Source organism: Temnothorax nylanderi, unplaced genomic scaffold (genome assembly GCF_030848795.1).
Source record: "Temnothorax nylanderi isolate EJ_2023f unplaced genomic scaffold, tnyl_v1.0 TNYL_tig0044_pilon, whole genome shotgun sequence".
Taxonomy (NCBI): domain Eukaryota; kingdom Metazoa; phylum Arthropoda; class Insecta; order Hymenoptera; family Formicidae; genus Temnothorax; species Temnothorax nylanderi.
This window is the reverse complement of record NW_027249106.1, coordinates 452,654-468,060: the sequence shown is the minus strand read 5'-3', so window position 1 is coordinate 468,060 and position 15,407 is coordinate 452,654. Positions and strand designations below refer to the sequence as shown.

General features: G+C 35.8%; 2 protein-coding genes across 4 annotated transcripts in view; one reads left to right on the top strand and one right to left on the bottom strand.

Moving 5' to 3' along the window:
- Positions 1-100: 100 nt before the first annotated feature.
- LOC139771776 (uncharacterized) lies at positions 101-5,245 on the top strand. The gene is made up of 5 exons (XM_071704811.1): positions 101-250; positions 1,063-1,517; positions 1,962-3,781; positions 4,163-4,424; positions 4,722-5,245. The coding sequence occupies exons 2-3, from the start codon at positions 1,286-1,288 to the stop codon at positions 2,135-2,137; spliced, it is 408 nt and encodes a 135-aa protein (XP_071560912.1). The 5' UTR covers positions 101-250; positions 1,063-1,285; the 3' UTR covers positions 2,138-3,781; positions 4,163-4,424; positions 4,722-5,245.
- The window catches only part of LOC139771767 (uncharacterized), a 56,647-nt gene continuing 43,843 nt past the window's right edge, over positions 2,604-15,407 (bottom strand). For 2 of the 3 annotated variants that reach the window (XM_071704791.1, XM_071704792.1), the window contains exons 6-9: positions 14,715-15,032; positions 6,472-6,647; positions 4,022-4,304; positions 2,604-3,789 (exon numbers count right to left, since the gene is read on the bottom strand). In XM_071704791.1, coding sequence (XP_071560892.1) covers positions 3,407-3,789; positions 4,022-4,304; positions 6,472-6,647; positions 14,715-15,032 — 1,160 coding nt within the window. In that variant the 3' untranslated portion in view covers positions 2,604-3,406. Of the gene's footprint in view, positions 3,790-4,021; positions 4,305-5,781; positions 5,871-6,471; positions 6,648-14,714; positions 15,033-15,407 lie in introns of all 3 variants that reach the window. The other variant, XM_071704793.1, reaches the window with a different exon arrangement.

Genomic DNA, 15,407 nt, shown 5'->3' with positions numbered 1-15,407 from the left:
AGAGCGAGGAGGCCTGCTGCTACTCTTCGTCGTCGTGGTCGTCGTTGAAACTGCCGCCTGGTAGCGTGAAATCGAAGCTTCGATTTTATCCGAGAGCCGTCAAATATTAACTGACGACGATTAGAAACCAACTGCCGCCGTGCTGTTACTGCGTCAGGATCTCTTCTGCCTGCGCACGCCATATTGGTACCGATACTCCTGGGTGTTTCGCTCTTCGTCAGTCGCATCGCAACTTAAGAAAACTGTGGTGGTGAGTTGCGAATGAAACGATGATGACAATAGAAATCTTTTTTAAAAACGTCCGAAATAAGTAATTGCTCTGAATACCAAAAATTAGAAAAATTGATAATTTTATGTAATTATCTATTTACCACCCCCCCCCCTCCCCCAATACACGCACACACATATACAATCAATTTACTAATTAATTTACCAATGGGATAATCTTATTTTTTTACAAGCAATATTAAAAGCGTTTAATATTAAAAAACATTAATAAAATATAGTAATTCCTATAATAATAGTTATTCGTAGAAATGATAATTGGTGTAAAGATCTGATAATTTTCGAAACTTTCCATTGGATTTAAATACGGATGTAAAAAAGATCATTAAAAAATTACCTCTTAAAAAGAATATATATATATATATATATATATAAAGCCAAGTGCACGCGCCAGTATGAAAAACTGTAATTCAGGTCTAAATTATTTGTTTTCATTGTCTTATTATATTCCGAGATCTAGCAGCGCCAAGTTTTTTGCATTAAATATTTTTTCATTTTAATTAAATGTTATATATATTTAAATGTCTTCTATCATGGTGGGTTTAAAAATGTTTTATTTTTTAAACTGTTTATAAATGTTTTATTTTTTAAACGTTCAATATATCAGTTTTTCATACTGGCACGTGCACTTGATGACTCTTTTATATTCTTTTTAAACAGTTAATTTTTTAATAATATCATTCTTTTTATCACTACTCTTGATTACTAGATCGGTTACAAATATCTTTTTATTTAAGTAAAAAATATATATAATTAAGTAAAAATCTTTCTTTTTAGGACTTCATATTTATGATGATTCATAAAATCCCACGTGGATTGCTTCAACATATGTAAGTAACGACCACCTAAAAAGATGAAATCACGGTGAAATCTTATGAATTTTTTTATGAAACAATTATACAACGAGAAAGAACCAAATTTAAGAAAAATGCTAATATTCGAACAAAAATATTACAGAAAAATATCCTAGGACAAATAAAGTTTAAATATTTGAGATGTTATGAAAAAAATTTTATCTTCGGTGTATGTTTGGTTCTTTCACAATTTATTACTTTTATCCCAAGTTATTTTCGTGGAGCTCCTTGACGAAGGGATCGGTACTTTACCGTGTACAGGCGCATACCTATCATTCTTTATCATTTTGTCGGAGGAAGGGGAACGAAGCTTGAAGACGGAGGGTTGCAGTCATGGTTACAGAGCACACACTAGGGTACCGCTGATAAGAGGATCAGGTGAGACATCGTTCTAATAAGACAACGATCCAACAAGCATTATTGTCCCAGATGCAATAGCGTAATCGAGATTCATGATGCGTACAGATGGTTTTAAGTTAACAGTTACATTTTAAAGTAATTTAATTAACAAAATTCAGTGGATTTATAAAAAAAATAATATAATTTTTATATATATCTATATATATATTTAGAGTTTCATTAAACATAAATTTTAATGTAATATAATGTAAAATTTATTTCGTTTTTATTTAATAAAGTCTTGCAAATTTAAAAACATTTTCAAAACTTAGAGATCAAAATAAATATTAGTCAAGATTTTATTAGTAAAAATTTTATTTTAAAAAATTATAGAATAAATAAATCGTCGATTTTATAATTTAAGTAATAACTGATTATTCTAAAGCTTTTGTGGATCGTGATATCTACGCCATTGCAAGCAAAAGTGGATATATGTGGCTACAAAGATTAACGCAGACATTGCATTATCACCGAAAATACACAAGGATGAACTTTCTTTCGGTCGTTCACTGACTCTTCGCCTCTCATCAACCGGTTGTTTTTGTGAACGTTACAGAAGGCCCATGTTAAACGTGCACTTGTATGTGTATTTTAAGTAATCCACTTCGATAATTCTAAAAGTCCGTTAACTTTTAAATAACACAAGAAATACATTTCTGTAGAAAAAACATAGCTCGCATGCTTTATATTATGCCATTGCATATAGGCAATAATAATGCACATTGGATCTATCTTTTGCAATTTATTATAGAATACATACCTACGTAAAATATCGTACTCTTTCTTGCTAGTAATAAAAACTACATTATAATTTTTAATTGTGTAACTTTACTAATAATCTAACAATAAATTTGAAAAAAATGTCTTGTTTTTTTAAATAAACTTACCTTCAGATTTAAGTTAGATAAATCATCAAAACGCGCGAAGCTTCGTGACTTCATTTAGAATATCCCAGTTTTATTTAGAAATACACAATATTCTAAAAATATATTATGCGAAACATATTGACGCAACTTGCTAACAAAACTCGACTCAACTTATTATGAAAGAAAAGAAAATGTGTCATAATTGTTGCATATATTTATTCGCAGAACCGTCAAATATGTTTACTCGTATAATATACACCGTTGTTGCTATATGTTTACTATTTAATTGTATTATGTTACATTATTCCTATCATTTTTACCACTCTCGCGCGATATATTTTATACTATATCGAAGACATTACATATCCGCTCGATTAGAATATCCTTATGCTTTTATGTAATTTTATATGCTGGAATATAAGGACACTTTTTTTTATATGTAATCTTATATAAGAAGATTCCCTTATACATACATCATACATATATATACAGATACAACAATATCATTCGTAATTTGGTATTATCTTGAATGTTGACGCAAGATTCGTTAATAAAGTCTTCTTTGGTAAAAAAAAAAGAAAGAAAAAAAGTTGAATAAAAATATCATAAAATAAAGAAATTCATTTTCTTTTTAAGCAGAAAATCTATTTTTTCTTTGGAAATTTTCCCTTCCAAAAAAAAAGCTACGACTTTCTGAAAAATTCTAAAGTCCTAAAATATCCTAAAACTCTTATTTACAATAACAGCGCTGCTTTCACACATTTTCAAAAATATGTGTAAAAGATATATAACTTTCAGTTTTGCATATCACAATGCGCGCAGGAAAGTAAGAAATCAGCGAGATTGTCTGTCTCGCTGGTTAGAAGGTAAAAAGTGGGAATCGAACCCAGGTTTTTTTCTTGACAGGCATTTACTTTGCTATTAAGTTATTTTTTTTATTTGTTGCCTGCCTTAACATCCGGCATCTTTCTGGACTGCGTTTAGGATGCGTTTAGGATGCGTTTAGGATGATATCGACACAACCGTAGATCTCTCGAGGTGACCATTGTCGAGCATAATTTTAGATCCGGCTGGACTGGTCGACGGACTACCTAGAGTGACAATATGTGGCGAAGTTAATTGATGATGATGATCAGGTGATTGACCAGCCGAGACCATTCCAGGTGAGCGCGTGGTACAAGGTGGAGACGGGCATTCGATCTTCGGCGAATGAGTCTCCAGCAGTTGGTGTTGTTGCTGCTGCTGCTGCTGCGAAGCGATCAGATCGTAATACACGGGCTGATAAGGCACTAGTCTGCTCGATGATTGGGGACTACCATAGAGACTGCTCGGATATGTTACTTGCGACACGCCAGTATGAGCCATCCTCAGATCGCCGTAAGTATCTATGACGTTAACAGCAAAATAATTTTTGTACAAAATAAATTGAAGTTTGATGCATAAAATCAATATGGTAAAGTAGGCGGGCGTATTTTATCTGGATAAGTGTTTCGCAAAAACGTTGCAAAGGAGAGTTTACGGGGGAAGAAAGTCCGATTGGCACGAAAAGTAAAAAACTGTATAACATTCGAGTTTTTTAATGATAGGAGTACTTAATTAATAGAGATGTATATGTACCTGGTTCAAGTTTAACGTTATTGTTATTGTTGTTATTATTGTTCGTGCATTGCGCGACATTGCTCGAAAGAGGCGTATCGCTGCTTTTCATTCCACCCTTAGGCTTCCGCTTGCGCGTTTGAATACTATCTTTCTTCATAGTCGATGGCCTGTTGACGCCATGCAGCTTATAATAAAGACCGCAAGCATTGCACACTGGTTCGCCGTGTGCGTTACGACGCCATAGGGACGTCATCGTGGTTTCGCAGTTGCTGCAAGAGAGACCGACGCGTCTCGTGGCAGACTAAAGAGATATAAAATCGTTATTACACGCTACTGCCTTCGGCAAAAAAGATCTGAAAATGATTTCGTAGCCGAGAGTCTGATGAAGGCATTAAATGATGGATTGCATTGCTCTTAAAAGGTATATATGATTATATTACAGGATTATAAATACGAAACATAAGAATCAATTTAGCATTATGAATGATATTGAAAATATGTACAAAATACGAGAGAAACTTGTGCTAAATTTCGGAAGAAGCTAATATACAATACGAGAGTATTGTTGGAAAGTAATTTTGTATATTTGAGTATTTAAAAGAAAACTCGTGATATCGAACGGTCAATCGCTTTCCCTATCGGATCGTTAAAGAGCTCCGATGCAAACTCGGGAAAGGATTAGGTCAAATTACCATAATTAGAAAGTTTTCTGTGCAAGGTACCGCAGAGACCGCGGAGCAGAAAAGCGAGCCACCCTCGGTCACGAAGATCACGCGAGCCTGGAAAAACTCAACAGACACAAAGAATCATTCCGTGTGATCGGAAATTGCAAGCGACACGTGATTGCGAGACAAGACGTACTTTACAACAGGCTGCACGTGATTTCGGGAAGGAAAGTGCTCGTACCATGGGTATAGTGGCACCTCGGGGCTACGACTCGAATTTTCTACTAGAAATGCGCCACCGACGACGAAAACGGTCAAGGACGACTGTCTTCGTCTCGATAATTAACAGAATTTAGTATAATGATGAGTGATCGAAGAAAGCGTGATGTTAACGCGATAGAAAAATTACGGGAGAGTTGGGACAAAAAGGAAATTGTCGATCCTTGACCGCAAGCAATTTTCTAGCACTATACAGACTTTAATATTTCAATATATTTAATTTAATTACATAATTATATTAATTTATGATAACATACCTATGATTTTTGGTCAAATATATTCATTTATTTGTCTATAACATTTATATTTACACAATGTTTGATTAAAATAACATGATTTTTAAAAGTATCAATACACTGTTAAATTCGTAGCGTCAAATTATACTCTTACTTTTCAACCATTCTTATAGGTCGCCACTGCTCCTATTCAATATATGTCATTAATTTAACTGACATTGAACCAATGAAGTTAAAGCAATACTGTTTTGTGTTAAAATAATAAATTCGACACACATGGTAGTTAAAAATAACAAAATATCATTTACTCAAGGTATTGATTTAAATTTCATTCCTTTAATATTTAACAGTGTATTACAAACTTTACTGTTATTCGGCCGCAGTAACGGATCAACGATGATGATGATGACGAGCTGAAGAAATACACGGTAAGAGTGATGAACTATGAGACAGGGAGCTGTGATGATAAAAGGATGGAGAGAAAAAGAGACATCGGATAAAAATTATTATTACAATATCATTAGAAAGAATGGGAAAAACAGACAAAAAGAAAAAGAGAGAAAGAGAGAGAATGCTAATTTGGGAGGATGACACCTACCAAACGACGGCTCGTTTTCTCCTCCCCGAGGGCGCGACGGGCGCCACTATACCCACAGAAGTCTTTGTAGAAATTGCCCTGGTCCGCCACTGAAACAGACATGAGGCCATACGTTAAGGGTGTTTTTTTCTTTCTGCGTGTACTAGACATACACGACAGTGCATCGAACCTCGAGTAAAAGGCGAGTTTGACATCGCGAGGTGCGAGGAGAATTCATTTTGTTACGATCGGAGACAGGGATGCGATTGCTGAGCGTCCCTTGGACTTACTAAAGGGCAGAACGTCACGGGCGAATTTCCACATAGGCTCCTGGACAGTAACGAGACCGAGCGAGAAAAGATTTCTTACTGTGCGTGTTTCTCTCTCTCTGTCTCTGTCTCTGTCTCTTTCTCTCTTATTCCTTTCAAATGTACGGTTGCGGCTAATTCGATTCGTGGAACCCATTCGTGGTTTGCAAAATACTGTTTGCATCAGATTCGTCTAAGCTTATGTCTAAAGCCATGTCTTTTTTTAATTGCTCTAATTTTTTTTCCAAAAATTTTTCAGATAATAGCAACGAAAGTTAAACAACAAAAAGTATGACAGGTCTTGACACAGAGCCTTCGAATATTGCAAACGACTTTGCCAAACCGTTCCGTTCCCGGATCGCGACTAGCGTCGCGATGGAGTCGTCGGTGAAGCCTTCCTTACCAGGCGACGTGGCTGTTTAACTAATGGACGATTCATTCCGTTCATCTTATGGTAGAGACCGCATGCGTTGCAGAGGTAATGCCCGGTACCATCTCTACGCCATAAAGGTGTGGAAATCGCGCCGCAGTTCACGCACTCGCGACCCTCCGTAAAGTACTCCGCTTCGATGTTGTGCACTGTGTTTCATTCATATTGGATTTCTCAGAAAGATCAAACAGATGCATCGCACGCAACAAATATGCACATACATGTGTGACAACGTTTATGTCGTTGTTTCCTTTTTCTTTTAATTGAATGCAAAATTAAGTTATTAAGTTATTATTGTTAAATTAAATTATTATTAAATTAAGCTATTATTACTTATAACTTAACTATTTGGATTGAAAGATAGTTGACTGTCAATGTGCTGTTGTTTTGTGATTTTAAAGGCATGGTGTATCGTCGATTGTTAATAATATCAATTCATTCGAGGAGATAAGATAATCAATGAAATGTATAATGCAATATCTGTAACGTTTTTATTTTTATAGTTATATAATATTGATAATAATTATATGCTATCGCGTCACCAAGTAGCTAAAATATAATTATGCATTTACAGATGTTACTCCATGCCTTGCATCTTATGTATCATAACTACATAATTACTAAACTTATATATGTATAAATAATATTAATAATGAGGAGAGTTAGTTAATTAGACATAGCATTAATCTGATTATAACTGAATGTGATCAACTAAATAAAAAAAAATACTTGTCTTTACAAACAAAAATAAGAAATGTGCGAAAATATCTGTTATAATTCTCTTTTAATTACGTCTTTCTTTCCTGAAAAATATCATATTAATTTACTTTCCAGACATTTACTACTTTTATTTTTTGTAAAACAAGTATTTTTTCTTCGAAAAAGCAGGCACACAAACGCGATATAGACTAAATTTGCAAAATACAATGACTGTTTCTTTTTTTTTCTTCTTCGCTTCTCGCTACGAATCTCTTTCTTCCTATCAAAAACATAAAAGTGCATAATATCCATGCATGCTTTCGGTATAAAATGATGCACGAAACGATGCATTTTGCGCGACTAGGTAAAAAGCACAGAACTACACACGTGTCTCTGCCGGGAGTATCCATATCTGCAGTGGCCTCTTTTTACGTGACCACTCGGAAACATTGTTTCGTTAGTTCGCAGCATTCCCCCACTTCCATTACGTGACTATGAATATGCATAGTTTCTCCGACGAAGCGTATCGTAGAACGTAAACTATTCCAGAACACCATTCCAGAAATTATTAATAAAGTATGAAAAAATAGTAAAATAAGAATCTCTAAATTAATTTCTGTAATTTTCCAACAGTTCCATAAAAAATTTTTAATGAACAAATTTGATTGTTTAATGAATAAATGACTATTTTTAATGGTAGTTTGCATTTAAAACTGAGCCATTAAGATCTTAATGATCTGGCCTCTTAGAGTCAACTGTTGCGATGAAATACTGCAAGAAAATCAATTTCTTGTGCATGGTATTTATACTCGAAAATAAATAATATTTTTATTGTAAGCCCTAATGTGTGCAGTGAACATTATAAATCTCACAAGATGTATTAATAACTATTCATAATTTCATCGGTTGTATCGGAACCTGTTGCATATTATATTAAAAGTGAATATGAAAATCACGGGGAATACAATGGAACGAAGAGCACTGACGAGAAAGAAAAGGAAGGATGCAGGAAGTGTAAAAGCGACGAGGGAAGGATCGAAACGGACATGGTATTATCAGAGTTTCCGGCGTTTGCTGATAATAACGCCAGCCAACCCAGTAGCCACGTGCGCATGTGCTACATTAAAAACCGCGTTGCTTATACGTTGCTTATACGAGAATTGTATCTATATAGCCAAATTATTAATTGGAATTATTTAAAGCGAAAGTTATTGATATGCAATTAAAGATTGAGAGATACAGTTTTCTTGAATATAGATGCCAGAAATTTATTTAGATCATTACTAAATAGTATAGGTACTCATTAAAATGCGAATCTACGTAAAGTCGCGCTTATTCTTCCTAGTAAGGGCTGAACGCGTCACTTGACGACGGAGAAAAATAAGAGAATTCATCTCGAGTTACTCGGTAAAAAAAAAAGAAGAAAAGCAAAGCGGAGAAGGAGAGAACGAAGAGAGGTCGGTGTACGCGAGCAGCACATCCGGCAGAAATGCGACTGGGAAGCAATCGGATATTGTATGTAGGTAAGCAAGAAGCTGCTGATGCCGTCCAAGTCCTACGAACTCTCTTAGAGCACATCACATATGACATATGTACATACATACATACATATACGTAGGTATATATGCGCCGGGCGAGTTGCGTTCTCGCGCCTTCATGACGCCACCTTGACCCACAAATAGTGGACTATTAATCGTCGAATTATCATCGTTTGCGAGAAATTGCGAGTACCAAAAGGATGAAACAGTTCAATGATGATGCTATTTTTTTTATGCAACAGCATTCGAAATATAATGTTGTACATGCATATGTATATTATAATTGCATTATATAAACATCATTTAAAATGCTGTAAAAATATATAAGTAGAAAATTCAATCACCAACTGTTTTCCTTCGTAGTATCGCGTGTCTTCTGGATCAAATCAAAATTAAGATCGAGATATTCTATTGCTTGAATCGTTTTATAGTATCCATAACGCGGCACGCAATTTTCGAAGTAGAGGAGCGTCCGTAATTAGATATGAAAGGACGAAGGGGAAAGAGCCAGCGAATTAAAATGCAGGCATTGAGTTACCGAACGACACGAGGACGAAGAGGTCAGAGGACACGAGAATCTTCTTGAGATAGGGGCGGAATCAGACTGGGAAGCAATCGGATATTATGTAAGCAAGAAGTAGCTGACGTAGCTAGATATCCTGTACGGAGTCCTCACTACGTTAGAAGTACGTACAAGGCTTCATGTTGCACTTTCGCACCCGAACGACGCCGTTGCATTCCGACCTTCGTGACATTCTATCCTCGAGTATGCATCGCGAGAAAGAAAACTCGCGATGGTAAGAAAAAAAAACAGAAAGAAATAACGGAAGTATTAAATGCTATAGAAAAAAGTAATAAAAGTAGCACATAACGTATATTTTTATATCGCAGATTAAATAATAAATCAGATTGTGGCACATTATTTCTTGTAGTATTCCAGCGAACTTAATTTCACAGTTAGACGATTATACCTCGGCGCGATAATAACTATGTTATCGTCGCATTAACATTCTTGTTCACCTGTGCTTTTGTTTCCTTTGACCGCTCTAATCTGCCCTCGGCTTTGCGATACTTATTATTTCATACAGAAAGCTCAATCAATTACCAGCAGCGTATATGTACTTGCATGATCCGTTCGCGCTTAAAAATTTAAAATTTTTTCTGTCGCCAATTTTCATTTCTTCAAAGTTTAATGTTTAATGATCAATATTATTCTGATTATTCATATAATTTCGTTTAAGTAGAAACTAGCGGAAAGTAGTGCGAGACATCGTTACATCAATTTTAGATGGGCTAAAACGGCCACAAATGTAAATATAAATAAAAAAATACGATCTGTACGCGTATACTGGTCTAAAAGTCAAGTTTTCAGATCAACTGGATTAATTTAGGGACGGCCACGTGCACAGTCTTTCAGGATGATGCACGGCTCTTGCGGTACTCTTGCATCGACGTATAGACACTATATGTAGACGTATACGACGGTATACGAAAGTACACCGAGAGAGAAATAGTTCTCCCGTAGGTAGGAGGGGATAGATGTCTGGCACGGTTAAACTTAAATCACAGCCAGCATGGACTCGCGGATGAAACACTCGAGGTCGCGGTATGTTAAAAGGAGCGTCTCTCTCTCGTTGCCGGTCTGCTAGAACGAAATCCGGATGGTGCGGCATGTGTAACCACAGGCTTTAGTCCCTGAAGAACCACTTAAACTCTCTAAACTTTCCCTCTCCGGTCGATACATCCCTCAGAGATGCGTCTTTTCCTTTCTATTTTTTTCTCTCGGTAAACGTAATAATTATTTTAATTTTTGTTACACGTATCGGTATCTGATAATTATGTTATAACATAACATAATTAAATACTAGTAGGGCGATCTAAAAGTCAAAACCAAAGCATTTGACTGGAGCCTGAGAAAAAAATAGAAGCAGAGAAAAAGATCGGAAAATCGACTAATTCATACGATGCATTAAAAGTATCAAATATTCAAATCATTTTTCACGACAGAGGTATATAAGAACTTTTCAAAATTCCCGAAGTGTTTCTTTGAAATCTTCAGTAAAAGAAAAAAATCCATAAAGAATTAATAAAGACACATGCGGTAAAAAAATATTTTAACGGAGATGATTTAAGATTCGACAAGATATTTTCAACTTTGACTCATTGCTTTTCTCAGCATGACGAACTTTTATGTCAGGCGGATAAAGAAGTCCGGTCGACCTCCGTGAACCTTGAGGAGGCACATTTATCTTGGCGTCATTATTAGTATCTAAAATAAATGATCGAGACGCGTTGGTTTAACGTTCAATGTACTCGTCGTCTCGTCGAGCGTTATATCAGTCGAACGAGTCTTAATTATTGCCGAAAATGGAGAAAGAGAGCAAGTTGGGGGCGCAGAAGGTGAAGCGCATTGCAAGTAACAAGTTGCGTGCGATATCGTGTGAACTTGAGCTTGCATAAGAACCAAAATTAATTGCAGACGACACCGAGAAGGTATATATATTTAAAAATAGAAGCTTTATGTCTTAATCGAACTTATCGAGCTTATCTTCTACATGACATGCCTCGCGAACGTGATATTACACTGCCATAAATTTCCAATCGACTTAAGAACATTGCGATCTTATAACATCAGATTACAAGAATAACTTCCTCAACGCTTGTACTATGATTTACTATAGATATTTTGTGTAATCGTATTCTCAAAAATAGCTGTGTATCCAATACACTTCTCGAATTCGCTCCCATTACAGTTCAACTTACACTTGTGAGTTTGGATAATTTTACAATACATCGGTTGAATGAAAAACTACAACCTTCACTGAACAATTGCAACACGATTTAATTATTCTGAAATTCTGAAGAATTTGTACGACTTGGGAATATGTCACTTGTATTCCCAAGTCGGACGATATGACTGCGCGTCACTGACATTACTGACTGGTATTCGATTAGATACCTGGATGCGTTAAACACCTGAAAATACGACGGAATTATCGTAAGCCGCCGCGCGTCTGCTAGATACAGCCCTATCATAATATACCTCTGTATCGCGCGTAGACACTAGATTAGGCCTACGCGTTCGTGCAACCTAGGTCATGGTCATATCAATGCCTCCTTCGATAGCCGCCCGCGCCGGCTCGGGCGCGTGACGTCGCGGAAACAGGTGTCGCGGACCGACCGCGGACGACGACATAGAGATATATTAGAACGGCTCTTTCACGGCTACCGCGAAGCCCGAAATCACAGATAATAAAGAACTCGGAATTGCGACGGAAATGCTTCCACGAAGCGACAGAATACATCACGAGAATGTGATCACAACTAAATCATCAATTTCGAAAAAAATATACTTAGTAACATTCTCCCGAAAAAACTTCCGAAAAATAATGACTAAATTTTTGGAATAAAAAATCGAAATAAAACATTTCGTATTTTTATGAAATTAAAACGACGAATTAATATACACAAATTGCAAAATTATTGCGAAGCAAGGAAAATATACTAATTATAAAGAAATAATAATATAATAATAATAATAATAATAATAATAAAATAATTATTTCTCCTCTCTCTCTAGTGGAGATGCATTAGATTCTATGCAATATATAACTTAAATTAGCGAGATCGTAAAAGGTATTGTAAAATGTGTATGACCGATTGCGGGTTGGAAAAGAGTTCATTGATATTTATTAGTTAATCTGCTCCCGACAGGCCAACAAAGCACAACAAAACCGCGAATTCATATCGCGGATTCTCGTTTACAAAGTCGACATGTCAGTGGTCAGCAGCCAGTGACCCATACGAACGATAAATTTTTAGTCTCTCCCGATAACGATGGAAATTCGTAAGATACGCACTACCTATCACATCCTATCGATCATCCAATATTCACTCGTACATTATATATAGCTACGTGCAGGCTAAAAAAGTCGCACGAGAAATATTGCCCCCAGGGATGCTGTGTCAAGTAAGAGGATACTGAAACACGATATTCGAGTGGTCTGCTGGAACAACCCTAATTTAGTACCGTGAACGTATTAGTCACAACTATGTGATTATCCGTGCCACCCGTCGCTAAGTCTCGCCTCCGTGCCGAATTTTCCACGACTAACGGAACATCGAATCCTTTTCTTCGTTATTTATGACAATTGTAATATGATCATCGCGAGAGCTTAAATTACGGCCAATTCATCATTTGCTGAGAAGCAATATCTCGCCGCCCGGAATCGTACATATTGTTAAAAAATCCAACAAAGTGGAATTCGGCAAAAGCAGAATGTCTTTCTCTCTCAATATAATATCGAATAAATCGTGATATTACCACGAGAAGATAATTCCTCACACACATATAGCCACGGATGAGAATATAATAATAATATAAAAATTAAATGCCTCTTTTTTAGTTGCTCGCATAACTCTCAGAAAGAGCGGATTTGAATGACGCATGTGCGTCAAGCGCGGAATTCGAGATGAGTTCGAAGGAGCACGTATGTCTACATGCAACACGCCCACCGATCACGCTTGACGATATCCATATCGCTGCACGTCGATGCACGTCGATGTAATGCGGGATACCACCTCGTGTCGTTTAGCGCCGGCGCTCATTTATTCCTGTACGGAATCGCAGATGCGCGTGACGAAGAATCGTCACATCAAAGGACACCGCCCACTTCAGGAACGCACGATAGACGCGCCGTCGCATACGACCAGAGGAGTCTCTGGCTCCTCGAGGACCTCCTCGAATGTGAGGGTTGCTTACAGATCGGTTACTTCCAACTCCCCATGCCCCATGTTACCCTGCACTTTGCGGTTTCGTATTTCGAACTGCTGCGTGTGAGTTTGGGAATTAGTTGAAGAATATGTCGAGAAGTTGGAAAAACAAAGAAGAAAAACTGTGTAGTTTAGCATTAATGAAGCTCCAGCCCCTACAGTATCTATCACATTATCCATAATCAAAATTTATCCATTTATGCCCAGAAACAGAAATAGAAATAAATAAATTTTGCAAATACAATAATCGATAATAAATATTAGCAAACATTTTCAAAAATATTTACTTTATAAACAAAATTAACAAACTGCCAACAAAATATGAAAAAAATTAAAGAAATTAAAATTTTTTCTGAGAATGGCTTTATGGAACAATCAAACTATATAATATGCTATAAAATAGAGAAAATAAAAATATATGTTGAAATATATTCTTACAAAGCACTGAAGCTGCACGTGAAAAAATTACAAAATACGTTCAACAGAAATCGTGATAATTAATAAGTTACGAAGAATGTTTCTCGTCGAATTCCACGGATCAAATAAAATGGCCAACACACGTTCACGTTATCTCAACGATATCCTGGCCAATTCTTGCAACTTTATTACCGGAGACACGAACCCTGCGATTTGATAATCTAAGTCGTGAGAATACACGGCGATCACTGCAAATATCGATCTATGACAAATTTCAGGAGTACAAGCAAATTTATTATCGTCAGACGGATTTAATGAGGATCTCTCTCATGATTTCTTTCAGTTATAGCATTAAAACGAAAAGAATAAAATTATCAACTTATTATAATTATCAACTTATTATACATATATTTATACGATAAAATTATGTGATTCGCCTGCTGTTGATCAATTCTTATTAACTCTTTTAATGCTGAATCTTGATCGACCATAATCATATTTTTTAAATTTTATTTGCAAAAAATCAACTTTTTAGACTTAACTTTTAAGATTATGATAAATTGGATTATTTTTTCATAAACATGCATTTTCATTAGAGAAGAATAAAGATGCCTTAACAATTTTGACGTATTTATTTTTTTGTATTATTTTTGTTCACAAGGATAGCATTAAAAAAGTTCTTCTAATTTAATTTTAATTTCTAATTATACTTAATTCAATTCGACAATAAAACTAACACTATTATTATTAAGTGCCATTTGGTTAATTATAGAAAAATATTTTACTTACTTGCAGTTAAACTCGCCGCGGCGCTAATTTGCGTCGGTGCTGTCGCCGGGTTAACAGTTTGCCGTCTAGACGGTGTGCCATATTGTGTCGTTAATGCATCGGTTGGCGATGCATACGTCCAAGTAGCTTCTACGGCGGAGACAGCGACAGTGCCCGTGGTATTCTGCTGAGAGGACGAATATGGCGGACTGTAACCGCGGAAACTCGACCGAGCGCCGAAAGGTTGCGAAAACGCTGGTAAAGATTGATGAGACACCGTGCCCGAAGACTTGTTGCCATAATCCTCAGAAATGGAAAGTCCGGTGCTCAGGCCTGTAACTGTCAACGAACACACAACGAAAATGTATTATGAACAAAGAAATTCTAAAACTTATCAACTGTTCTCTTAACCATCATGGTTTCTTTCACTAATTTAAAGACCATTTTTTTTCCTTATCGAAAATAATGAACTTCATAAAATGGCTCATTTATTGTATTTATTGTATTTTTCACATTTTGGCAGTCTATACCTATATATGTCTCTCTTTAACCTTTAAATTTTATTAAAATTGATTTAAAACTAATTAAAAAATATGATTAATTATAATTAATATTTATGGCTAAATAAAATTTTAATAACTTACAAGGAAAGCCTCCCAGATGAACCCTCTCCGATTTTAATGAAACTTGGTGGATTTGTAGAAGGGGTCAAAA

Bases quoted from the DNA above. Each gene is read 5' to 3' on its own strand.
- LOC139771776 (XM_071704811.1), top strand. From the start codon at position 1,286: ATGAAAAAAATTTTATCTTCGGTGTATGTTTGGTTCTTTCACAATTTA. The intron at 1,518-1,961 runs GTGAGACATCGT...ATTGCAAGCAAA, and splicing joins ACCGCTGATAAGAGGATCAG to AGTGGATATATGTGGCTACA.